The 27574-nt window shown below is 37.7% G+C and overlaps 1 protein-coding gene across 1 annotated transcript in view; it reads left to right on the top strand.

The window, feature by feature from the left end:
- mfsd11 (major facilitator superfamily domain containing 11) overlaps positions 1-24877 on the top strand; it is a 34408-nt gene extending 9531 nt beyond the window's left edge. The window contains exons 4-13 of the mRNA XM_078570938.1: positions 4650-4729; positions 9277-9373; positions 10970-11028; positions 12274-12418; positions 13373-13410; positions 15882-15947; positions 16571-16696; positions 16796-16982; positions 18254-18389; positions 18576-24877. Of these exons, the coding sequence (XP_078427064.1) occupies positions 4650-4729; positions 9277-9373; positions 10970-11028; positions 12274-12418; positions 13373-13410; positions 15882-15947; positions 16571-16696; positions 16796-16982; positions 18254-18389; positions 18576-18737 (1096 nt within the window). The 3' untranslated portion in view covers positions 18738-24877. The remainder of the gene's footprint in view (positions 1-4649; positions 4730-9276; positions 9374-10969; positions 11029-12273; positions 12419-13372; positions 13411-15881; positions 15948-16570; positions 16697-16795; positions 16983-18253; positions 18390-18575) is intronic.
- Positions 24878-27574: the final 2697 nt, after the last annotated feature.

The following is a 27574-nucleotide window of genomic DNA, read 5'->3' as shown; positions in this document are numbered from 1 at the left end:
ATCTTTTGTGTGGCACCTTATTGAATGCCTTTTGGAAATCCAGGTATACTACATGTACTGGTTCCCTTTATCTATTCTACAAGTTACATCCTCAAAAAACTCTTAAATCTGTCAAACAGGATTTCCCTTTAGTAAAACCACGATGACTTGTTCTAATCATACTATGCTTTTCTAAGTGCATTGTTAAGATTTCGTTAATGATAGATTCCAGCATTTTCCCAACAACTGCTGTTCGACTAACTGGCCTGCAGTTCACTGTTTTCTCTCACCCTCCTTCCTTGAAAAGTGATGTGACGTTTGCCAACTTACAATCTACTGAAACCATTGCCGAATCTAAGGAATTTTGGAAAATCATAGCTAGTATATTCACTATCTCTGCAACTCCCTTTTAGAACCCCAGGTTATAGGCCATCAGGTTGGATTTTAGCCCTTCAAGTTTCTTGAGTAATTTATCTCTGCTGATATGCACTTTCCTAATTTCCTCACTCTTTTTTGCCCCAAGGTTACCGTTTATTTCTGGTACGGAACTTGTCTCTTCTACTGTGAAGACAGACAAATTATTTGTTCAACACCTAGGCCATTTCCTCATTCCCCATGATAATTTCTCCAGTCTCTGCTTCTAAGGGACCAACGTTTACTTTAGCTACTCTCTTCCTTTTTATAACTTATGAAAACAGATTGTAAGAGCTTTTATATTTCTGGCTAGTTTGCTCTTATATTCTATGTTTTCCCTTTTTTATTAACTTTTTGGTAGCCCTTTGGTTTCTAAAACACTCCCATGCTGGAAAGTCCTGTTGAAGGAGGCTTGGCGAGTTACTACAGTGCTATCTATGTGAAAAACTATCATATATCAGCAGTGATTGAAGATTGGTGAATGGACAGAATGCAACGCAAGAATAAAAGGGTAATTTTCAGGATAGCAGGGTGTAACTAAGGGAGTGCTGCAAAGACCATTGCTTAGACCTCAACTATTTGCCATCTATGTCAATGACTTAGATGAGGGGACCAAGTGTAACACACCCAAGTTTATTGCCAATATAAAGCTGAAGAGGCATATCAGGATGCATCATGTGATTACCTAGGCTTGGACAAGTTGTTTGGATAAGTCTTAAAAGTGTCTGCAGTTTAAAAAAAAATAGAATGAATATGACCTTTTGGCCACGCCCGGAAACTAATGCCAACCTATGGGTCAGTTCATGATAAAGCTAAAGGAATATGACCTTTGGATCAGGATAAAATAAGTTGATGAATGGTCACGAATTTTACTGCAATAAACTGGATTGCTTAACCTCGGGGTCAAGTAGAGATATGCAGATGACTTGGCACAGCAGCAAAATATCAGGATAGATAAGCAAAGTTTGTTTTGGAATGAACTGTGAACATCATTTGTGCTAAAGGTCAGGTCATTCTGTGACTGTTTTACGAATTCCTCCGGAATTGCGGAGGTGATGAACAGGTCATTCCACGTTTATGTTGTAAACTCATTTGTAATTAAGGATCTAACGATTCGACATACAAGATGAGAACATTGTGAATTAATAATGGTTTATCCCAAAGATGGTATATCTAACCAACAGAAATTTTGTAACTTCAAAGTGCCTTTTAGAGCATTCTGAAAGGGCCATGTGTACACGCTTGTACTAAATGAAGAACTACCTACAGTTGACTCTTTGTCGAGTGTCCTTTAGGTACTTCACAACAAAGCCACAAGGGAATGTAAGCTATGAGGAGGGCACAAAGAGACAGCAAGAAGATAAAGACTGGTTGAGTGATTTGGATAAGGAGGTGGGAAGTGTAAAATTATCCACTTTGGTAGGAAGAATGGAAAAGCAAAAATTTTTTCTAAGGGTTACTAAATATTGTACATGAATCACAGTGCCCACAAACAGCAATATTATAATGAACAGATGGTCTTTTTTTTGTGATGTTGATTGAGGGATAAATGTTGGCCAGGACAGGACATTGGTGACTACTCCCTTGTTCTTCTTCAACTGGTGCCGTGGGATCTTTTTCGTTCAGCTGAGTTAACAGATGGGGCCTCGGTTTAAAGTCTCAACCAAAATATAGCATCTCTGGCAACATTGAGAGCATTACAGCACAGGTACTCAGAGGCTGCTTCCCTTGGCTGCAGAGTCTAGAATTGGTACATAGCCTCAGGGTGAGGCGTTGTCCATTTAGGCCTGAGATGAAAAAATTCTTCATTCAGTTTTATGAACCTTTGGAATTCTCTACCGCAGAGGGCTGTGGATGCTCAGTCGATGAGTACATTCAAGACTGATTGATTGTTTTTTGGCACCAAGAGAATCAAAGAATATGGTGGTAGTCTGAAAATGGAGTTGATGTGGAACTTCAGCCATTATCTTATCGAAAGGCAGAGCAGGCTCAAGGGGCCATATGACCTTCTCTACTCCTGCTCCTATTTCTTATGTTCTCCTAAGAGGACTTTCTGGATGGCAGGCATAGTGTAGTTGTCTTGGTAAGGGAATGATAAACCTAAAACCTGCATTACACAACATAAAAACAATTTTAAAACTTATTAGGTAAACACCATACTGTGAATACTGGAAATCCAAGAAAGAAATGGAAAATGCTGGAAATGCACAGCAGGTCTGGCAGCATTGGGGGAGAGAAAAGTAGATTTAGCGTTTCAGATTAATGATCCTTTGTCAGAGCTGAAGTACTTAGCGATATAACCGTTTATAACTAAGGCAAGGAAATGTGGGAGGAAAGAACAAAAGGCAAAATTAGTTTGGTATACACTGTTACAAACACTGGACTTTACAAGATGGTTATGTTTTAAAATGTCTCCTTTAACTTAAGGTGAAACAATGTTCTGAAAAGGGGGGTTGAGTTTTACTAAACACCTCCACTCCAAGACAGACCTACGTGGCCTGGTTGTTATGGGGATGAACTCGAACAGAAGCATAGAATGCGGGTACAGCAAGTAATTAGGAAAGCTAATAGAATGTTATTGTTTATTGCGAGGGAAATTGAATACAAGAGTAGGGCGGTTATGCTTCAGTTACACGGGGCATTGGTGAGACCACATCTAGAGTACTGTGTGCAGTACTGGCCTTCTTTATTTAAGGAAGGATGTGAATGTGTTAGAAACAGTTCAGAGAAGGTTTGCTAGACTAATACCAGGAATGGGCAGATTGTCTTATGAGGAAACGTTGGACAGGCTAGGATTTGTATATGCTGGAGTTTAGAAGAGAAAGAGGTGACTTGATTGAAGCATACAAGATCCTGAGGGGTCTTGACAGGGTGGATGTGGAAAGGATGTTTCCTCTTGTGGGAAAATCTAGAACTAGGGCTCACTGTTTAAAAATAGAGGGTTGCTCGTTTAAGACAGATGGGAAAAAAATTTGAGGTTTGTAAGTCTTTGGAATTCTCTTCCTAAAAAGGAAGTGGAGGCAGAATCTGAATAATTTAAAGGCAGAGGTAGATAGATTCTTAATGAGCACGGGGATGAAAGGTTATCGGGGGGAGGCAAGTATGTATAGTTCAAGTTAAAATCATATCAGCCATGATCTTATTGAATGGCGGAGCAGGCTTGAAGGGCCAAGTGGCCTACCCCTGCCCCTAATTCGTATGTTCCTATGTTTGTATGTAGAAATCTGTCAAAATCAGGAAACGGTCTTCACATATTTCTGCAGTGGCTCACAGTATAAAGGGACAGCTGCTTGGTGAGACACACGGGAGGAGAGAGAGAGAGAGAAAGCAACTACCCGCTATAGAGGAGCAGAATACTTGCAAGAATCCATTTCCTGTTTGAAAGGAAGGGAACAGAACAGACGGGTCTTTTGGAGATTTAGGAACAAGGAGTCCCTGAGATGGGCATTGCTGGTGGAAGTTGGGCCTGGAAAACTTGGGCTGACGTTCAAAGAACACTGGAAGTTGCAGCCTTGCGCGGGGAGAAATGAGCCAACTGGAGAGTTGGGAGTAACATTAGACTTGTTCTTGTAATGTTACTCATCTGCTAGAAGTTCATTGCACAGAAAGGGGTTGTAAGACTCATCTCGATTGCTTTAGATAGTTAATGCAAAAGCACCTCTTCTTTTGTTCGATGTATTAGTTGCCTGTTAAGTAAGTTTGATTTAGGTTTATTTGTTGCAATAGAAGTCTTAAAGGATGAAATCTTGTCCTTTGGTTATTTCCAATGGTCATTTTGGAAATTCATCTCTTTTAAAAAGTTATCTGTCTCTGTGGGGATTGTAACAAAACTGATCAAAGGAAAAAGAAATCTATGAAGATTAGCAAGATGTTACATTGTATGTCGAGAATTTTCTGTTTCTATCATAATTTGCAGTATCTGTATGTGAACACTTGTGGTATGAGAAGTTTCCCCAAGCTGAATATTGTCCAAATTACTTGGCAGTATTCACCATGAAATTAAATGCATTTCATTCCTTTGCATAATTTAACATAAAATGATAAATATGATTTTTTTTTAAAAACAGCTTATTTTCAGCTTTTGTATGAAATACACTGAGTTCATCAGTACTCAGTGAAAGGATGATTTCCTATTTCAATGTTCCATGGAGGAGTCCTTGTATTTTTCACAAAATCTTGACTATAATAGAGGGATTATAATTTACTGAGTTAAATTGGGGTACATTTATATTTAGTCAAAATTGTCTTTTTTTCAGTGCCTACGCTGCAGTTTTCATTGAGCCACTCACTTGGTCATTTTACTTGTCTTCTGTCGTCATTGGAATAGCAGCTGCAGGTGAGTTTTCGTTCTGCTGTGCTAAGCCACGTGCATAAGACCTGAGGAGAAAAGCTTTTAGTGAGGATCTGATCTATGCTAATGAAATTTGATTTGTTAACCGAATGTTTTCTTTTTAGGATGAGAAAATAATGATTAAAATTCCATAACGTGTGAGAAGTTTTCTAGTCGTACTATTTGTATTACATTCTTAAATTAGTTTCATCCAAACTGTGAACTAAGTCGGGCATGAGCATTTTGCCTCATGATAGACGAAAGCTAAGTAGAGATTCCATTTGGATTTTTTTGGATTGGGTCGATTTGACTTAATCATCTTAGTAGTTGTTTTCAACTGATGTGGATGTGACATTTTTCCTCCTTCTGTCGAGTTATTTTTTCCTTTCACTCTAGAGATGGTGATTCATGGTTCAATAGGCAGTAGCAAGCTTCAGGTATCTATCCACAGTGCTCATTGATCATCTTTCAGAGGGACAAAACAATCAAATTTTGTCTATGTTTTAAATGCTTTGTTCTAAGTATCCTCATTAAAGCCACATGATCCTCCCTGTTCTCACACTTTGAAGTTACTGCAGCTACAGGTAAAATCTGTTATTTTCTCTTCCTTCATTGACAATTGTAATTCCTGTGAATTTTGACATTTTATTCCTGAACAAATTGTTCATTTTGCTTTCATATTTTTGGCAGCATCCTCAAATTAAGTCTGTTGGGTGAAATGTTTCACCTATTTCTTTTTTGAACTCCTTAACTTCCAAATTTTTATTTGTGTCCTTTTGGTATTTGAAGTCTTCACCATAAAGAGCAATTTGCCTGGTCAGTTCCATTTGTAACCTTAACCTTAGTTAGATCACTCACTTTTTGTAGTTTGTTTTTAATTAAACAGCAAATTTTACCAGTTTTCTTATTCTTTCCTTACAACTTAATTTGTGGATATCTGGAAGCTTCATTGCTTGCAACTGTACTTTTGCTGTTGAATTGCTGAATGCCCCAGTATCAAGGTTCCTATTGCAGCCCTACTTTTGGGGCGGACAAAATGGATTACTCGGGTGACTCTGGAAAACTTAATCGTCCAAGGATGATGATGTTGCGTGCATTTGACTTTTCAACTGAGAAATAGTAATCATAACAAAGATGATGAAAGTAAAACCAAATGTAATATTTCAAAACATATCAGTGGTACAATACATGGAATCTATGTTTGGTACAAGTGATTTGGTTGGACATTGGTTTAATTTCCCCCAAAGGTTGAGCAGTTTTTGAAAGCGAAGGAAAGTCTGAGGGAGTGGTTACTGGACTGTTCTCTCTCAGCTTCCAGCAGTTGACTTGAGCCATATAGTTTAGAGCCTTGAAGCAGTGGATCTTGATTTGCCTGACCCATGTGGCCTGAAAAAAAAAGTGCAATATTTTTCTTTGATAAAAGGAAACTAAATACAAAAGTGGAAGATTTCCTCCCTGTACCAATGGAATAATTGTAAACCAGCTCTTCATTACTAGGTTAAGAGTTTGCTCTGTCGGTCACAGAGGAAATCTTCCCTACAATTACTACAATATTGATCTGAAGTTTGTATGAAATATAGTTGTAATTCAAATCTTGAATGAATTAAAAAAAAATACTTCAAGGTTACTCTGAGTGCATTGACATGTACTCCTCTACTGGACTCCCACCACCCAATTCTCTTAAATGTTCAGATTGCCGACACTCAGTCCTGATTAATAAATGTCAACTGTTGCAATGTAAAGCTAATTATGCAGATTGCTGTATCTTGACCCCCTAACACATGAGTATTCCACATGTATGTCAATCTGAAAGTGCTCTATGTTAATTTGCAGAAATACCTGAACAACATTTTGTAAGATTTCCACTTAAGATCTTCAACAATTAGTTAGTACATACATTCCAGTAACCCATAAACTATGATCACTGGAATAGTTTACTAAACTGGCCTAAGATGGTTGTTACAATAATAAAAACAATATCCTGAAAATACATAGCAAGTCTGGCAGCATCTGTGAACAGAGAAACAGAGTTGTCATTGCAGTTGATTACCTTTCATCAGAGCTGGAAATAGTTTGAAATGTATTCAGTTTTTAAGCAGGTGAAATGGGGAAGGGTTTTCACGAACAAAAGGGAAGGTCTGGGTGACAGGAGAGATTAAATGTCAAAAGAGTTGGTGGTACAGTTCCAAAGGGAATGCTAATGGGAGAAGTGTCTTGAGGAGATGTGAATGGTGAACAGCTGCAGAATAGCAGGAAAATACGAGCAAAAGCAAAACATAGAAAGAAAAGTGTACTTTGGAGTCAGCATGTGTATTTCTGCCAACCCATTTCTATTTCATTGGGTAAGCCAAATACAGATTGGGTGACCGCTTTGTGGAGCGCCTTTTTTCAGTCAGCAAGCATAACCCCGAGCTTCAGGTCACCTGTCAGTTTAAGTCCCTACCTTGCTCTCACTCTGACCTCTGTCCTCGGCTTAATGCAAATTTCAAATGAAGTTCAACATAAGTTCGAGGAACAGCACCTCATTTTTTAGATTAGACGCTTTACAGCTTTCCAAGCTCAACAAGTTCAACAGTTTCAGACTGTAACCTCTGGCCCCCATTTTCTTTGCATGTTTTGGTTTTACTCTTGTTTTTCCCTTGTTTTTGCTCTTCAACAGCAACCATTCTTCATTCTGCCATTCATACCTCCTCTAGACACATAATTTGTTTCTTTGTTTGTCCCATTATCACTTACTTTGGCCCTGACCCACCAACTCTTTTGTCATTTAATCTTTCCTGTCCTTCATCCTATCACAGACCTTCCCTTTTGTTCTATGCGCACCCCCCTGCCATTTCATCTGCTTAAAATCTACTACATTTCTAACTTTCCCCAGTTCTGATGAAAGGTCATTGACCTGAAATGTTAACTCTGTTTCTATGCCCATAGGGTGCTGCCTGACTTGAGTATTTCCAGTCTTTTCTGTATTAAGCAAGTACAGAGGCAGGGAAAGGAGGCACTGGTTGTGGGGAGGAGAGGCAAAGAAGAAAAGAGAAAGATCTGTGAGGACAGAGATTAAATGACAAGAGAGAGTGCATGATAGAAGTGGGATAGTACTGAGACAAATACAGAAACAAAAGATGTCTGCAGAAGTTGTTAATGGGGAAATGCAGGATCATTACCAACAGCTGCCATCCCAAAACAAACAAGGCTACACTTGTTGATGCTGCAGCTGCAGGGAGTGAACTTCCCGCCCATGGACAGTTAGTGTCAGTGACATCGAAGCCAGTGACTGTTTGGCTTCAGTGGCACAGTGTGTAATTGCTGTTTTGATATTGTTAAACTCTCCCCATGGCTATTCTTCTCTTTCTTAGGCAGTCCCTTGGGATCAAGGATGACTTGCTTCCACTCATGTTTGATGGATTCTGAGATGGCTTATAGGTCCAACATGCAATCTGCAGATTCTGCCACAGGACAGGTGGTACTTGAAGTGTTGGGTAGATAGGTTGTTTGGAGGTTTGTGCGCTCTCTCCAACCTCTCAGCTTCACTTCTGCACGTTCCCAACAAAGAACCTCAATGCATTTGATGCCTTCCTGAATATGCCTTCTCCATTTTGGTTGCTCACAAGCCAAGGCGTTCCATGAGCCAATGGGTATCTTTGACCTCTTTAGGGATGCTTTGAGGACATCCCTAAAGCGTTTTCACTGTCCTCCTGGGAGTCTCCTGTCATGACCAAGTTCCGAGTAGAGCAGTTGATTTGGAAGTTTGGTGGCAGGCATGTGGACAACATGTCTGTCCATTGGAACTGGTCTTGAGTGATTAGTGCCTCGATGCTGGGCAAGTTGGCTTGGGAGAGGGCACTATTTTTAGATCATTTTTCTTGCCCCCGAATTTGGAGGATCTTGCAAAGGCACCACTGATGGTTATTCTCCAGTGCTTTGAGATGCCTGCTATAGCTTGTCCAAGTCTCCAAAGCATCTCGAAGCGCGGGGATCCCTGCTGCCCTGTAAACCATGCCCATGCACAGAGGGGACTTCTGATCCATGTTGGGAATTACAATGAAAAAGAAACACAAAAAAAGGGAGCAGAAATTACGATCTCAACTTGTTCAACTCGGTATTATGTCTGGCAGACTGTAAAGTGCCTAATCGAAACACTGTTCCTCACTGTTACATTGAGCTTGTAACAGTCTAGGAGGCCAAGGCCAAGGACAGCAAGGTCAGAGTGGGAATGGAGCTGAAAATCAAAATGACAGGTGACTGGAAGATCAGGGCCACGCTTGCGAACTGAATGGGTATGCTTCGTAAAGTGATCACCCAATCTGTGTTTAGTGTCACTGACGTAGAGAAGATTGCATCATGAGCAGAGAATACAGTATATTAAATTGAAAGGAGTACAAGTAAATTGCTGTTTCACCTGGAAGGAGTGATTGAGGCCTAGGTCAGTGAGAAGGAAGGAGGTAAAAGTGAAGATGTAGCATCTCCTTTGCTTGCTTGAGACGGGGAAAGGGGTATTGTGTGATAGAGATGATTGTTCCAATGCTTGAACATTTCTGATCCTTATTTCTTTTCAGTGATATGGACGGCACAAGGCAACTGTTTGACAGTGAACTCCGATGAAAACACTATTGGAAGAAACAGTGGTATATTTTGGGCTCTCTTACAATTTAGGTATTTACTAAAAATTAACTTTACAAACTAGAGCACAGCATTACTGAACTCTACTTAGATGAATAAATGTGTGCATTGTAGAGATATTTCAAGGCTGGGAGTTTTTCACCTCTCATGTTTTCTATTTAAATATGGGATTATGCATCCAAGTGCCAATCACGTGGAGGTGAAACTTTTAATGTATGCTTATTGGTTTATGTTGTAATACATATAAATCTGTGAACTTACTAATACTTCTTGCTGCTCTTTTTGGACATTTCTTCCCCCAGCCCTCCTTCCCTGTTTCAACCGTTTTTAAGTTTTGAAACTTGAATATATTATATGAACATAGCACTCCAATTTGCTTTCTGACTGATCTTTGCTAATTACTTAGTGAGATTTGTAATGTTTCTAATGGGCAGTACAGACTTGGGAATTGTATTTTCCAACAAACATTGACAGCCATTACATTTCCATACTGAAAGTTGAATGTTTAAGTTCAAATAGCTCATAAGTATTTAAAAGTTACAGAAACTGAAGCATTTAAAATGCAGTGTCTTTTCTTTTAAAAATGCTCCTCATGTTGTTTTGTAAAACAAGATTTTTTTGGGAGCAGGTATATGAAGTTGATGGTATGGGGAAAGATGATTATAAAATTCCAAAATCAGAACTCAACAGAATTGTAGATTCTTATTGTAATTTGTATCTATATTTGCTAAAGATGACCCAGCAAACCTTACAGAATAAGTTTTTTTAGATAATTTCTTAATCTTAAAATACTTGTGATTTGGTATCCTTCTAAATTCAGCTTCTCATGACATACACTTGATGCTCAACTGTGATGCCTTTTGTTGTCATCTTGATATATTTCGTAAAACTGAGTTTGACCTAAACAATTCAAATGGTGAACTATTTTGCAGACTACTTGTACCCAAATACAGTGTTGGACTTAGCTAGATGCAATATGTTCAAATAGATGCTAGCATATCCATATTGTGATCTGATCAAACACTGGGATATGCATTCTTGTGTAGTTTAAAATATATTTCTAAATCTGTTCCGTTTTCCCTTCCTGATGTTTCAGTACTAAATAATAAAGTTTCAAGGTTTATTATCAAACCTTCTCTTATACAGTGGGGGAAGAAATGTTTGTGTGACTTATATTGATTCCCCAGGCAAGCAGTGGCACAGTGAGCACTGTGTTCTCCCTTGATATAATTGAAGTATGCCAGGCCGGGAGCAACCCATGGTGCTGCCTGCCCTCAGGAAATCAACAGAACAGCGTGACGCAAACAAATCTCTGACATCTCCCCCCCCCCAGATGTCTTGCTCAGCAAGCTAATTTTTTTTTGTTCCTAAGTTTTGTCATTTGGGTGAAGTTCTAGAGAGCAGCTGCTGCATTTGGAACTGTACCCTCTAAGTTAGAATGGTAAAATAATGCTGCTTCTGGCACAATAAAATTACCTAAATGTTATTTGAATTTGCCTGTGTTTTAGTCACATCTAGTTTCAATTAATTCTTCTATTTTAACTATTATTATAATAATCATTAGTTCAGTAATAATAAGTAGCCTGTTTTTATTCAGTGGAAGTATAATCATCCCTTTTCTTTCTCTAGTCTTTTGTTTGGAAATCTGTATATATATATTGCCTGGAAAGGAGAAAAGCATATCTCAGGTCAGTTTCATCCAAAACCTGTACTGAACATATGCAAGTAGAAACTGAGCCATAGAAAGTATTTTATTGCAGAGTACTGGTACTTATTAACCAACAGATTTAGAGTTTTGCTTGTTTTGGTGCTTTGCCTTTTTATTGATTATGAATATTAAAAATTACTTTCTCAATTAATAACGAGAGACAAACTTCATTGCACAAATGCTGTTCCATGCACCACCTGTAACATTTCACAATAGATATTAAAGGAATACTCTTGGGAACTAATGAAAGGTCATCCATTCATTATTGACTATCTTCATCTATCACATTGATGTAAAACTGAATTTTTGTTAGCATTGTGCTATGTCGCACTGTCTACCCTCCACAATTCTCAGTACTCGCTATGCTTACTGTTTTTTTAAAATATATTTTTGCCAGAACACTGGCACTATTAGCTTCTCCAGTGCTGACCCTGACAAATACTAATGGATTAACCCCATTTTTATGTTGAAGCACAAGTTTTTGTACATCCTTACAGGAGCATGACATTAATGGAGTATGGGATGCAACCAGAATGCAGTAACTGTTTGGGGATGTTTTAAGAAATATGGGGCTAAAAATTTATAAATGTAGTGCTGTTCAAAATGGTGCTGCATATACTATGTAGGCATGGACTGGATGGGCCAAATGGCTGCCGGCTGTGCAGATTGACACTGATTCTGTATTTATAGTCTTTAATGCATCAAATCCATTATCTCACCAGCTGGTGGCTATTGGTTAGCAAATATCTTCTAAAGGTTTGCAGTACTGTTTGCTTAGTATCTATTAATCTTTTACACAATGCCCTCTAGTACAATATTGTCAATGCGTGGTGATTTTCAACCTTTTTAATATTCGTATTTCCTTTTGTAAAATTATAAAATTCTATGATCTTAACTTTGTCTCTATAACTATGTTAGCACTGAGTTCTCCCCCTTCCTAGTTCCATTCCTCCTTCACAGAGTCAGTCTATCTATCTTCTCCCTCTTCTTTTTTGGCTGCGCTTTATTTGCCTTTGCCATCCTCCTCCCACAATTGTGCAATATTCTTCCCCCGTGTCTCTTTATGGAGTTACTGTATCCCATCTTCACCCATCCCTCCCTACTTTATAGAGCCATCTTGCTGTCTTGTTCTTTTCCCCTAAGTTCATAAATGCACTCTTCCCCTCTTTCTCTGTTTTAGCAGTTTAATAATTTCATACTAATCTTTCTTTTTTGGTCTTCTCAGATCATAACCGGAGGACCGTTTTTACTGCACTAACTGTAATTAGTGGAGTGGGAAGTGTCCTATTTTTACTTATAAGGAAACCTGCTTCAGAGGTTTTGGCTACAGAAGAAGACACACGTGATGATGAGTCTGATACTGTACTTCGGTGAGTTTGTTGTTGTTTTTTAAATAGAGGCTATGATGAGCAATTCTACTATTTGTTATATTGGGAAATTCATAGGTTTAATTTTTCCTTTTTATTTGTGTGTGCATGTGCTGGAGAGATTCTGTATAGATGCATTGAACTTGAGGCTGTAAATTGGGAATGTGCAAGTTTATTTTAATTTATTTGCTTAATAGGCCTCAAGTGCATATGATGCAATGTTGAAAACCATCACATTCCTCTTAATATACATATACAAACTTTTCCAAAACTTCAGGTGGGCAAGAAAAGCACTCATGTGTAGAGCTGGATTGCCAGGGCATAAGAACCAGAATGACGGTTACTGTCCTTTCAGCACCCTGCAGTAAATCACCACCTCCCTTTCTATCACCGATCCAATATTGTTATTCAGTGCTTCTGACCTTATCTTTATCTGAATCAGTTTGTCGTTTAAGTAACAGTTCAGGATAAACCAAGTTGGTTACTTTATGCATGAGCAAAGGAGTTTAATTCCTTCACAAAAATTTATTTAGCTTCAGCATATTCATGAACACAAATTAATTTATTTGTTGAAACTAATTTCTTCTTGCATAGCAATAAACTAATCTCTAGTTTTAATTTCTTTTTCTGCATTCACCAACATTTCAATTTGTGTGGCATGCTATAGATTAAGGTTGGGATAGCTTAAATTTGTGTCAAAAGCAGATTAAAAGAAATTCAATAACTTTCACCTCTTGATAATTTATCCATAATTATAGAGCAAGTAGGGGTGACATTTTGTAACCAATGCAGCCTTGTGCTATGCACAAGATGAGAGTCCTGCTTAAGTTGAACCGATCCAATTGGAAATGCCTATTAATCTGAATATTAAATATTAACCATTTGACTAATTCTGTGGGGCTCAGTAGTAGTTAGATTTCTCAGGTGATTTAACAAATTGTTTTGCATTGTTTACAGACCTCAAGAACAACGATCACCAGCAATAGATGCATTTCGTAAGCATGCTTTTATGGACAAATTTTTAACTGGCAAGGGGGGATGTGGTCACAGGTACAGGCGGGCAGTTAAATCCAAAAAATATGCTGGCTTATGGGAAACCTAACATGCTTCACTCACTTCTGGCTTTTACTGCAGTGCATTTGGAGGAGCACTGAAATCACCCTGTGAAGATGTCAACTCTGTAATATATAAGGAGCCAATTAATTCTGCTACCTAACATTCTGGCTTTAACAGTGTGTGCACAGGTCTCCCAAGCTGTGTGAAACTCACCAGGGTCCAGAAGGCAAGATCATAGAGAATGATTGTTTTCTGAAAATGACAGGCTGGAAAGACTTTAAAGAGCAAAACTGTATAGTTGCTTTTCTAAGACTGTGTGTTTCACTGCTCTAAAGGTGATTTCCAGCTTTTTGGAAGTCATTTCATCCATCTTGGACTTTATGACGTAGTTCTGCACTGATTTCCTAAAACGCCTGGGTCCACGAACCCGCTGCTGGTTGGCCCAGTTGTTTACAAGGGTCATATGTGAGGGAAGACTGCCAAAATCTTGGCGCATGTCTAAAGTCATCGGTCTCCCCAAACCAGGCAAAGATCCAAAATTGCCATCAAGTTATCAACCAATATACCTGCTATCAATTAGTATGCTTCAAGGTACTTGGAAGAGAAATTCAACAGTGCTATCAAGCGGCACTTGCTCAGCAATAACCTGCTCACTGCTGCACATTTTGGGTTTTGCCAGGGCCACTCAGCTTCTGGTAATTGACCAGGTTGAATTTATCGTGCTTTTTGTGGACAGGACAAACATGGGAAATTTTCCATGTTGCTGGGTAGATGCCAGTGTTGTAGCTGTACTGGAACAGCTTGGATAGAGTCACTGCTCATTCTGAAGCACAAGTCTTCAGTGTTATTGCTGAAATGTTGTCAATGCCCATAGCCTTTTTAGTAGCCCAGTGTTTTCAGCTGTTCCTTGATAGCGCATGGAGTGAATCAAACTAGCTGAAGGAGGAGGCTGAGCTGGATCATCTACTCAGCACATCTGGCCGAAAATGATTGTAAATGATTTAGCCTTGTCTTTTGCAGCGATGTGCTGGGCTCCCTCATCATTGAAGATGGGAATATTTGTGGAATCACCTTCTTCAGATAATTGTTTAATTGATCACCACCACTCACAACTAGATGTGGCAGGGCTGAAGAGCTTAGATTGGATCCATTGGTTGTGGAATTGCTTAGCCCTGTTTATCACTTGCTGCTCACTCTGTTTGGCATGCAAATAGTCCTGTGTTGTAACTTCACCAGGTTGACACCTCATTTTTAGGTATGCCTGGTGCTACTCCTGCCATGCCTTCCTGCACTTTTCATTGATCCCCTGGCTTCTTGGCAATGGTAGAGTGGGGGATATGATGGGCCATGAGGTTATAGATTGTGGGTGAGTACCATTCTTCTGCTGATGGCCTACAGTGTCTCATGGATGCCCAGTTTTGAATTGCTAAATCTGTTCTAAACCTATCCCATGTTGCATGGCGGAAGTGCCATACAACATGAGTATCTTCAATATGAAGATGGGACTTCATTTCCGCAAGGACTGTGAGGTGGTCATTCCTACTAGTACTGTCGTGGACAGATGCGTCTGTGACAGGTAGAAGGCTGAGGACAAGGCCAAGTAGGATTTCCCTCTGGTTCCCTCACCACCTGCCACAGACCTAGTCTAGCGGCTATCAATTTCAGGACCCGGCTAGCTCGGTCACTATTGTTGCAACCGAACCACTCTTGATGACGGACATTGAAGTCCCCCACCCAAAGTACATTCTGTGCCCTTGACCTTAGTGCTTCTTCCAATTATTGTTCAACATGGAGGGGTATTGATTCATCAGTTGAGGCAGGGTGGTGAAGGCAGGTGGTGATTCCAGATTTACTAATTGAATCTAAATTCCACCAGCTGCCATAGTGGGATTTGAAACCCTGTTCCCCAGAGCATTAACTTGGACCTCTGGATCACTCATTCAGTGACATTACCACTATGCCACCGCCTCCCCATTGTGCGCTAAGTGACAGTGTGATATTTAATTTTGTCACCCTATGTCTGAGACTCCTGTCTCTATCACCAGCAGCTATGAAGCCCACCACTTGATCTCCAAGGCCTGTTGCACTGCAGTGGCTAATGTGGCCATGATTGACCACCCCAAGTCCTCTGCCTCTCCCTGGAGTTGTGGACTCTCTTCTGCAAGGGGAGAAAGCAGAGATTCATGTATGTGAAAAATGGAATATGTAGCTGGGTTTAACAACCAAGGCAAAGCCCGCTTCTTTGAGAAACGGGTACCTGACCTGCTTCAGGCCTCCCCATTGCAAGCTGGTCAGTTTCATTACAATTCTGCCCTAGATGTACATGTGTAAGTAGCCAGTTTTCTAGTAAATTACTAGAACTTTCTTAAAATCTTTTATTGTGTTAATGAGAATTTTCTTTCTATAATAGGAAGTGCAATCCGTATATTCTTCACCAAAGATATGCTGCTACTAAGTATTACTATTGCTTACACTGGTAAGATCCTCCCAGAAGTCAGATAAATCTAATAAAGGAGTTTGTGTAGATACGAGATTTTGCTTGTCAAAAATTCTTTTTTTAAGTTTTGATTGCTTCAATTCAATTATTTTTGCATGTTGTAAATCAAATTAATTCCCTAGTTACATTTTTCAAAATGTTCTTTTATACAGAGTGAACAACATTTTTTTAATCATTAATATTGTGAAGAAGTTATATCCATTAAAAATAAAGACTTTAAGGATGATGTTTCTGTTACAATTTTATTGATTACAAACATTTAGTTCCTGTTCATTTTAAAACATCACCATATTCCCAGCAAGAGGGAGGCTAGAGCAAACATCTTGGGCCTACAATCGTGTTGCATAACCAACCTCTGGAGGATGCATATACTCAGCTGTGCACTTCTAATGATTGGTATTGCTATGATGTGAAATGACGTGGATCTATCCTGCACCATTCAAGTGTTGTTAATTTGCTAGTTGGTTGACTGGTGGTACAGCAAAAGGACTAGTTAGTTAATGCGAGGAAGCTAAATGATAAAATTACTTATGTTTCAGAGTTTAAGCAAGAGATAAGGCAGAGATTGAGTCAGTGAAAATGTTGAATTGTTTCTTTTCTAGGTTTTGAGCTAACCTTTTTCAGTGGGGTCTATGGGACCTGTTTGGGGGCAACAAATCGCTTTGGGAATGAAGCCAAAAGCCTGATTGGTTTATCTGGCATCTTCATTGGTGTTGGAGAAATCATAGGTTTGTGATCATTTGCAGTTGCATTAATTATTAAATATTGAAATCTGCTTATATTAAACAGAATTGCATTGACTTCGTTTTGTAAATTTTTATTTCTAGGTGGTGCAACTTTTGGTTTATTGAACAAATTCCTCAGCAAATATCTCGGCATTGGCAGGAACCCTATAGTTCTTCTGGGTTTATTAACTCACATGATAGCCTTCTATCTGATATTCTTAAATGTACCAGGGGATGCACCAATTGTTCCTGATGAAGGGACAAATAGAGTTTCTTATTTAATTCCCAGGTTAGTCATATATTTTGATTTGTGCTTCTGCTTGTCACTAGGGAATTAATTTGTTTAGGGAACTGATTATTTGAGAAATGCTACTAAACCTACAATTAAGAGAACAAGGATTGTTATGACACAGCGGTTGGTAAAGGCTGAGTTGTTTAAATCCCAGAGGGAAACTTGAACAACTGCCTTAACTTATATTTTCAATTGGCATTTTTGAGATGCAGCTCTGAATTCAGGAATGAAATCACCAAGCCTCAAGAGGTTTTTTTATATAAACTAAATTAAACATTTATTAATTTAACAAGAAATTAAACACATACACATGTCTACAAATTACTACCATAATAACTTTTAAACAAGTCCCCAAATTAATCACTCCCAGATAAAGCTTCATTAAGGCAACAATAACCCATAGACTTTAAACAGACACCAGGCAAAGCACATTTAACCTTACGAATTCAAAATGAGGTCCCTTGCAATTTGGTTCCTTTGCAGATAGTTATTGGCTTACAGGCTGATTAGATCTTGGATGCCTCTGACCTGCATATACAAAACTCCTTTCTGCTTAGACCTAGCCTTCCCTTTGAATGTAAATTCTCATTGTATCACTAGGTCTTTGAACTCTACCTCTTCTAACAATAAAACCCCTTGCATAGCACCAATTTTATTAGTAATATAAACGCATTGCTTGGCGTCTCTTAGCTAGGTGCAAGGTTTTACTCCCTTCTTTTGAATGGTTCAACAAATGCAAGTGTACTTTTTCTAGCCTTCTGTTTATCTAATTAACATCTCAAATTACTATACATCAAAGCACCCAGACTAGCTGGCTTTGATCCAATTACCACACACAGACACAGACCCCACTACAAGTCCAATTTAAAAATAATTTCCAACAACATTATACACATTAATATCTCTTCTAGACTGGAGATAAACATTAAACTGAATCTGGCCAGAATATAACCAGTTGGATGTGATTTTCACTGACTACTCTTTGGGACAGGTTTCCTGTTCTAATATAAAGAATATGCTGAGAACCTGCGTTTTGGCTTCCTTTTCCTGACTGTTTACCAAAAATAGGTTGGCTTTTTACCTTTTTCAAAGCTTGCTTGTATGCATGGGACTAAACTAGTTGAAAAACAATTAGTTTTATCTTACTTTCTCTCACTGACCAAACAGCAGTTAAAATTTCTACAGAATTAAAGTGATAGATATATACTAAAGTTTTTGTGTTTCATTCATGAATTTCTCAGCTCATAATTTATCATTTTGTTCCACAGCAAAATCATCGCTATGGTTTGCAGTTTCCTTCTGGGACTAGGTGACAGCTGTTTTAACACGCAGCTCCTCAGTATTGTGGGATTTATGCATTCTGAAGAAAGTGCCCCTGCATTTGCTGTCTTCAAGTTTGTGCAAGTAAGAATGAAGAGCTTTCTCATGCATGCGTATGACGCAAAGGCAACTCAAACAGTTATATAATATGAATTTTAGTAGTAAAGAATGGTTTCATATTCAATGTTTTTAAAAATTTTGTTTATTCTACACATTGAAGAATCTATTTAGCAATGCAGTCACTGAATGTTATTTTTCCCCCTCCACCAGTCTATCAGTGCAGCAATAGCGTTTGGCTACAGCAATTATCTACTGCTCGAGTGGCAGCTGCTTATCCTTGGTGTGGCTGGATTCTTTGGCACAATCTCTTTCATCCTAGTGGAGTGGAAGGCAGAAATGCATTCTCGTGGTTTCAGTTATGAACGCATTTAATCAAGAAACCAGCTTTTATAAGACCCAACGAATGTAATTTTTTAAATGTTAGATTTATTCTTAAATACCAATTTTGCTAACATTTTTTGAGAATTTTAATTTTGCTGTGTGAAAGTTTTCCGAAAAACATTGTTCAAACAGAATAATGTAGCAGGAAGTTATAGCTGGAGGGAATGTAATGGAGCCAATAAAATAAGCTAACCTGAAGTCAGCCACTGGAGGGCTAGTGGAATTTTTTGCTGAATATTTCTGCTGCACAACATTAAAATTCTGAACTTCTAGAAATCTGCTGCACAAACTAAATCTGAATGCTCTAAAATATTGAACTACTCTGAATTGAAATACTGTTTTCAGCATTTTCCTGGTAGTATTGCAGAGTGTTATTTCAGATCCAAGTTATCATTAATTGCCAAATCTTATTGATCCATTACAATTAGATTTCATTAAAGTAGAACATGCTATTTTTTATTAATTCATTCATGGGATCTGGGTAATGCTGGCTAGGCCAGCATTTATTGCCCATCCCTAATTGCCCTTGTTCAGAGGGCACTTTTTAAGAGTCAACCACATTGCTGTAGGTCTGGAGTCACATGTAGGCTAGACCAGGTAAGGACAGCAGATTTCCTTCCTTAAAGGACATTAGTGAACCAGATGGGTTTTTACAACAATCGGCAATGGTTTCATAGTCATCATTAGACTTTTAATTCCAGATTTTTATTGAATTCAAATTTCACCATCTGCTGTGGTGGGCTTCGAACCTGGGCCCCCAGAGCATTACCCTGGAATACTGGTCTAGTGACAATGCCACCGCCTCCCCCAATTTTGTTTGTGACTCACAGACTTTAAGAAATTTCTCATGCTTTTGGATGAGACTTATTTATGAAATGGAAGAGAATCATTGTTAGGGAGTTCCTATTTCGCCCTGCTTCAAGTTGTTGACCTTATTGTTTCTCTTTTTAAAAAGTTGGTACTATATCAGAATTACCAACTAACTAACTGAAGCATAATATTTCAAATCATTGCAACACTAATGACAGCTACTGTAAAATTTGTTGACTAGACATTCTTCTTTGTATTGTTGATATTTTACATTCTGTAAGACTAAATATTTTTGTGGCAATTATTTCCAATTGTGATTATTATGTTCTTTCATGTAAATGCATGTTTTGCACGAGTAATTCCACTGTGATGGGCTTAAGTGGTAATATAACCATTTCATGGTTAGTAATGATTGTGACTAGAACTGAAATGATTTAACCACAAAATGATCAATGTTCTAGTGCGTTTGTGATGATGTTCAAATGTTCAGGATTTGACATAGGTGCAAGTTGTCAGCAACCCCCAGTTATTTTATCCATCTGGAAGGAATGTTTCTTTTTCCTGATTACATACTGCTGAATCGTTACGTAGAGATCAACAAAGAAGCTTTGCTTTGAACTAAGGTTGAATCAGGAAGTGAACAAGAATTTAAATTTTGAGTTTTCCTACTGTTTACTTTTTAAACACTCTTATTGAATTGATGGATCATTATACCAATGAAAGCTAATTTTTGATCCCATTTTTAATAATCAGTTTCTAGTGTTTGCCAAATACTAAAGCAAGTCTAGTAGTTTTTTTCGAAAGCAAGATATTCTATATTGGGTGCAAACTTATTTTGACAATAATTGATCACTAATTGCATTCTGCAATGAGTGGCTGACTGTAAAACTAGTTCAGTATCCCTAAATCAGTTTGTCTACTCTAAATAGATGGGCTTTTATGTCAAGATAATGCTGTAATGTTGGAACGTGTAACACTGATCTAAACTGAAGAGTGTATAGTTGTGCATTTGATGCTCATGTAGAATGATCAAGACACAAACTTTTCTGTTTTAATCACTGGCCAGAACTTGCTGAGATTAATGTGTTTGATTTTCGTTTGTATTTTAACCAATTTTAAATTGCTTTATGACAGTAAAACATGTTAAATTATTTATGATGTCTGTCACAAGTGGCAAGTATTCAAATGAAAATAGATTTGTCAAGGAATAGCTTTGTCTCACCTTTTATACACTGTGGATGGAATAATAAAAACAAATAAGGGATGAAAATTAACTGTAAATTAAAGCCATTGCACGTTGATTTTGTAGGTATGAACTCACATTATTTATTGTCAAGCGCATTGACAATATGTCATGACAAAAGATGGCTGTAGATTGATGGAAGTTTGGAACCTTTAATTCAATTGACACATCTGGTTGAATCCAGTGTGACAACAGGCAGCTGATTTTTGCATTGTCCCCTATGGAGGTGATTAAGCAACCCCCGCACTGAGGAGTGCTTCAGGTAAGAGCAATAGTTGTGGTTCATTGATAGGATTCTCACCTCTGATTCAGATGGTTGTGGATTGAAGCCCCATGCCAGAGACTTGAGCACAAAATCTGAGCAAATGCTGCACCATCAGAGATGTCATCATTCAGATATGGAGTTAACCTGTCTGCTCTTTCAAGGTGAAAGAAAAAGATCTCGTAGCATTATTTCGAAGAAGAGCAAAAGTTCTCCACATGTCTTAATGACCAATATTTAACCCTCAAACCATCACTAAAAGCATATTACTTGGTCATTATCACATTGCTGTTTGTGGAACCTTGCTGTGTGCAAATTGGATGCTATTATCTGCATTATAACAGTGACTATTTCATTGACATTGGCTACGAAGCACTGAGATGTGGGGTTCTGAAAGTTGTGATATAAATGCAAGAGTTTTAACTTTTTTTCCAAGCTATCGGCATTGAAACTGGTCTCTACTGTCAGTGGCTCACCCAGGTTTTTAATTATTAGAATTTTAATTTGGGTTGTATATTGTGCAGTTATTCATAGCATCCTTTGGCTTTCATATTTGATAACCACTGGACTAATAAAAAAGAACAAGGGAGGGAAATTTCAGCTGGTTTCATTTTTCTGCACTTTACTCAGTATAATGCCGAGCCAGAATATTGTCAAATTGAGCTGGTGTTTATTTTTTTACATTTTCAATCATATCAACTTTCCTTTAATTAGAGAAGGAACCATATCTTCTACATTTGAAACTTCTACATGTTTTGTCACTTAGTACCCTTGTTAACTTAATTCAGAGTTTGTAAAAATTAATTCAACTGAATTATTTTCTGTTTGTCTTAAAGATTCTTTAATTTTGTACATGAAAACAGTGCAGCAATCAATATCATTTTGTTAATTTTCTGAACTACCTAGAAGGCAAAAATTCCAGGACCTTATACACTGATTAGTTCTTTTGATGTTTGTCACCCTTGTTGGCCTATTGCTCTCTACATGGCAACTTTCATAATTGTTAACTCCCAAAGTAATTGAGAGGGCCACTAATTTAGTGTCTGACTAAAATTTAATTGTATATTTTGTTTTAAACTGGCTTCAGTAATTCCATCTATTTTGAAACTGAAAATTAGTGCCACTGATGGTTGAATATAGGCATGGAAACTTTTGAAAGAAAGAAATTGAAGTTTTGGCATGCTGTATCACTTCTCTCAAAAAACCCAAAGCATTCCACTATATAGGCAAATGTACAAAGGTTCCACAAATCTGAATGTCTGGAATGAATAGATATTTTATTCTATGGTTGAAAGAGGGTATTGGGCGAATTCCCACCTTTTGAATAGTGCTATGGGATCTTAATTTCATAAACCACTGAAATGGACAGATGAGGGCCTCATTTGGCTTTTCATCCAGCATCTCAATACTATACTGTCATGTTATCCCAGATTACAGCCTCAAATTTTCTCCATATTTGTGTCCAGCGACAAATGTATCCAGGGCACCAAGATCACAGAACTTTGGTCATAAGTGAATTAAATGCGTAACAACATCACTCCCAAATCTCGACTATCATTTATGGCTATTAACCTTTCCTCTGATAAACTGGGAATTTGGCCAGTTTTACAGTGCCTCCTTTGTTAGTTTTCTGCAATTGTGATCACTCCGAGGCTCTTTTTAAAATTGCAAAATTTTCAGGTACAGCAGAAGACAGTTATTTTTATTGATATTTGATTGAAATGTTTTGAGTTTTTGTCTTAAATTTACTCTCCTGGATACCTGCATATTATTTTGTTTCTTACAACTCATTTAATGACATAAAATTAAGCCACATTAAAAATTGAGAAGCTTTTCTGACTGTAGGTTTATAAATGTGTACCTAGTGTGCATAAATGATGGTGAAATGTGTTAAAATTTCAATTTTCATACATTGAGAAATAAATGAAATTAAGTCAGTGCTTTCCTTAGGCATTGATTGCTCATGCTGATTTATGTCCATTTTTACGATTTTAATGAGATTGGCAAGAAATTTGAGTGTAATATGACATTGGTGGAATGGATGCAGATTGTGTACATTAGGGAAATTCCAGGCCTGTGTTGAAGTTCTGAAGTGGAGCTGGAACCTATGACAGAGCAAATATGTGAACTAACTGAGCTTAAGCTGACGTCTGTCACAGACAAAATGTATGTACTCTCTGTAATCAGTATAATTCGTATGGAAAGACGAAAGTATTTTCTTACCCTTGGAGTGCTTATGCAAATTAAATAATCCAGCAGCAAGCTTTTGAGAGTTTAAAACAAAGGGTATTTATTCTCACACGCATACCCTGAATTCACGCAATGTCATGCATTCAGTCTCCTGCAGCGTGCACATACCAAAGATTAGATACAGTTAAAGGTAGTGCACTTTTACAGATTACGGTTACTTAAGTCTCTGATTTATAATTTCTAGTCTCCCACATGGTAGGCTTATGGTTTCTTGAATGGCCTTGACTATTTAAAGTTGATGTGTGGGTCTTGTAAAGCAAAGGGTTCACAACAGGATTGCGAGGTTTCTTGTAGTCAAATATTGAGGAGGATGGCTGTCAGATGAACTTTGAAACTGGAACAGGTTAAGTACTTTGGCTGCTTGATGACTTGCAGCCAGTTTCAGAGTCTGGTTCTCAGACTGGCTCATCACTGTTGGTTCTGATGGATCTGCTAGGTCCTGGCCCATACTTAAACAATGAGATATGTGAATTCCACAAATGGCTCTGAGGTACCCTCACCTATGTCCATATTTAATTAGGTATTTGACAGAGACTTGATACTGTCAGAAGTCCAAATGCCAAAAGTCACATGATTTGCAGCAGCCATCTTAACAGCTTGTTTGTGTTCATTTTTTAAAAATATTGACTGAAAGTTCATAATATGACATACCTTTACTGAGCATGACATGTTTGATGTAGAAGTGCTATTTTAGTCACTGCATAGAAAATGGAACGTAAAACAATTCTGTGTTTAAAGATCCTTAAATTCCAACGTCCTATCCAATAAGCAATCCAAAGTGTCAATATGAAACTGTTCTTAAATTAGATTGTTGATAGTAATAGAATTGAAGCAGCTCAGGAACCTGTCTGTCTTTAACATGTCTTGTTTCCTGCTGGTTTGGTTTATCCTGCATTAAATTAAAATACCAGACTTCTGTTTGCTTTGGTTTCAGATGAGAACTGTACTTTGCACTCTAGTTAGATGATTTTAAGTTTGGATAAAGATCAAGAATGTTTCTGGCAGAAAGAGTTCCTTTCAAAAGTAGGGCTAACAGTGGATTCAATCCAATGAGGGAAAATGGCTATGCCTTTGCTTCACATTGAAGACCTTGAAAATGGGACCAATTTGCCCCAATTGGTCCACAAACATTTGCAATACAAACTGTTCCTACCGATGCTCAGTAGGAATGTTGCTTGGCATTTAAAATCCCGCTGCTCATCTAAGACCAATATTTTAAGACTAGAAGACTGATTTGTTACATCTTTTATTCTATGATATTTGGGAACTTATAGATTTTGATACTTCACAGCAATTTAAAATTTGTACCATGTTGCACATTATGTTGTAATTTATTTCTTTTGATTGTGATGCCTTTGCATCTGTCTTTTTTCGAGTCTTTGTCAGAAATTTAATTTGTTGCCTGATCAGTCTGAAATACTGAGACTTAAAGTTTGTTTTGAAAAATGTTTCTTGGTGTGTGATAAAGAACAGTTCAACGGCAAACCTCCAAGGGTAACATTGTGGCATTTAGTATCAAAGTGTGCAATATTTACAGATTTTATGTAATAAAGTCATTTGAACTTGATAAGCTACTGTCTCTTTTTTTAAAAAAAGTATAATTTTTAATTGTAATAAACCTGTATTGCTGTAAACCAGGAAATTTTTAATCCACTAAAATATTAACTTTGCCATTATTTGTCAACTCACCAAATTCTTGCTTGCACAATACCCCAGTTTACATTTGTGCATAAATTGGCTTTTAATTCTTTTTGGGAATTTGAATGAGGTTAAAGACCATGAAAATGGCGAGGCTAAATGTTTTAGCCAAGCTTCCTTGATTGAAGCCTAGAAGCAGACACTGGTTTGTGGGAATTATCTCAGACAGCATATTCCGAGGAAGAATCAGGCTCCCTGAATATTATTAATATGTCATTTTTAAAAAATTACATTGATGAGGAAGCAGAAACCTCCTCAGGAACCAGATGAGTAGACAGTAGTCCATCAAATTGTTGTTCCGCCTGGTTACTGCAGGGAAATTTTAAGAATCGCCCATGAGATTCCAATGGCAGGCCATTTGGAATTCTGCAAGGTGTTACACATGTCAACTGGTTGGGAATCCCAGCCATTGATTAAACCAGTTCCATTAATCCCAATATTCAATGAAACATTTAGTAGGGTTTTAGCGGATTCTATTGGACCCCTAACCAAAACAAAAACAGGGTATCAATATCTTTTTAATCATCATGGGTTTGTCTACTCGATACCAAGAAGCAATACCATTGAGAAAAAAAACTACTGCAAAGGTGGTAATTGAAGGCTTAATTTAGTTTTTCACCAGCTTTTGAATCCTTCTTGGTAATTCATGTGTAGCCCAGGAGTAAAGCAATTTAAATCATCAGCATACCATCCATAGTCTCAGGGGACATTGAAAAGATGCCATCAAACCTTAAAAACTATGATTAGAGCATATTGTCTTGAATATCCCGGGGACTGGAATAAGACAATTTCATTTTTATTATTTGCCATTAAAGCGCACCTAATGAGTCAACTGGTTTCAGTCCCTTTGAGGTAGCCTATGGACATGAAGTAAGGGGACCACTTAAATTCATTAAAGAGAAAGTTATGGCCCAGGAAGATTACATGTCCCAAGTTTCAAGAAAGATTGCCAAAAGCTTGTGCAGTAGCTCAGGAACATCTTAAAGTCCACAACAAGTAATGAAAAACTGAGTGGATCGGATAGCTGAAACTCAAACTTTTAAACCTGGGAATAAAGTACCAGTTCTGTTACCTTTGCTGATTAACCATTGAAGGCTAGGTTTAGTAGACATTATCATGTTAAAAATGTTACCACCAAAAAACTTTTTTTCCAAGGGGTGGGGGAGGGGGGGAAGTGTGATGGAATCTGTGGTTTCAGTGCTTGTATTTTTTTGAGACAGGCCCAAATTGAAAAGGGAAGCAGAGGGTACAGAGGAAAGGATGCATAGCCATCAGAGCTCAGATGATGATTCCACTGGTGCAGTACAGGCAGGCTGAAGAAGATAGAGGTTAGATCCAAACGCTGAGAATAGGCAAATATACTGCTGCAGCTGTTTCTGTTCAAAAATAACATTGGTGGATATATGCCTCCCAGACTGTCGAAAGCAGAGTTGAAGAGGTTCTGCAGATGTGTGCCATTTTTGGTGAAGACTATACCCATGAAACTTTGGTTGTGCGCTGCTGAAATTCTTCATGGGGAAGACAGTGGTTTGAAGGACTTTGTGACTGAGGTTCACAAAGTGGATTCAGAGCCAATTCGTAAGATCTGTTTTAGTTGTATCTGCCATTTAATGTGTCATTTATAGTTTATAATCAACTGCAATTTGCCTGTAAATTCATGTTTAACATACATTGATTCTAGGTTTGAGAGCACAGGTGGTTACCCAAGATTGTATTTAGTGTTTGCTTTGTTTGATTCTTGTTTGGTAAAAAATCTTTTGTTTTAACCGTGGAACCATGTGGCTTCATTCTTTCAGTAAATAACTGGGATTTTGGATTTTTTTTTTAAAGTTAGATCTTGGCTGAGATCCTGCAAATTGAAAAAACTAACCTGAGGATTTCATCTGGTTGACACCATATATAGAAACAAACAATATACCCTTTAAAACTTTATTTCAGTTTCCATGTACTGAAATATATTTTACAAAACCCTTTATAGTATTGAGTGAATATTCAGTTGTTTGCCTGTATATTTCTACCCCATGCACCAAATACACCACCTAGTGGGAGAGTTTGGTAACTCTGGAATTCCACCAGAGAACAGGAGTGAAATAGAGGAAAGAAACATTGTTGCAACCTATTGGTTTTAATATTTTTATTTTGAATTATTTTTATTGTAATTGTATGACTTGATTTTTAACTTTCAATAATAGAAATTAATAATAATGGGGACTGTAGATGCATCAAAAATATGCAATACTGTGTTATGAAAAACAACGAACATAATAAGTAAACTATTCCTAATGTGAAATCTGAACTTATTCATTTAAGGGGGATGACATTTCCAGTCCCATGGGGAAATGGTCTCAAAGACAAAAGCCAAATACTGGAAATTTGAAATAAAAACACAAAATACTGGGAAAACACAGCAGCTCTGGCAGTGTCTGTGGAGAGAGAAACAGATATAACAATTCTGTTAATGACCTTCTGTCAGATAGTTTCAAAGTTTTGGCTGCCTCATTTATTTGTTTATCTAGACAGCACAAAATATCACTGCATGCAACATACCATATTCAGGTGAGTAAT

This window comes from Cetorhinus maximus, chromosome 24, assembly GCF_964194155.1.
Source record: "Cetorhinus maximus chromosome 24, sCetMax3.hap1.1, whole genome shotgun sequence".
In the NCBI taxonomy this organism is placed as follows: domain Eukaryota; kingdom Metazoa; phylum Chordata; class Chondrichthyes; order Lamniformes; family Cetorhinidae; genus Cetorhinus; species Cetorhinus maximus.
Note: the sequence above shows the minus strand (reverse complement) of the source record. Positions and strands in the feature narration are given on the sequence as shown.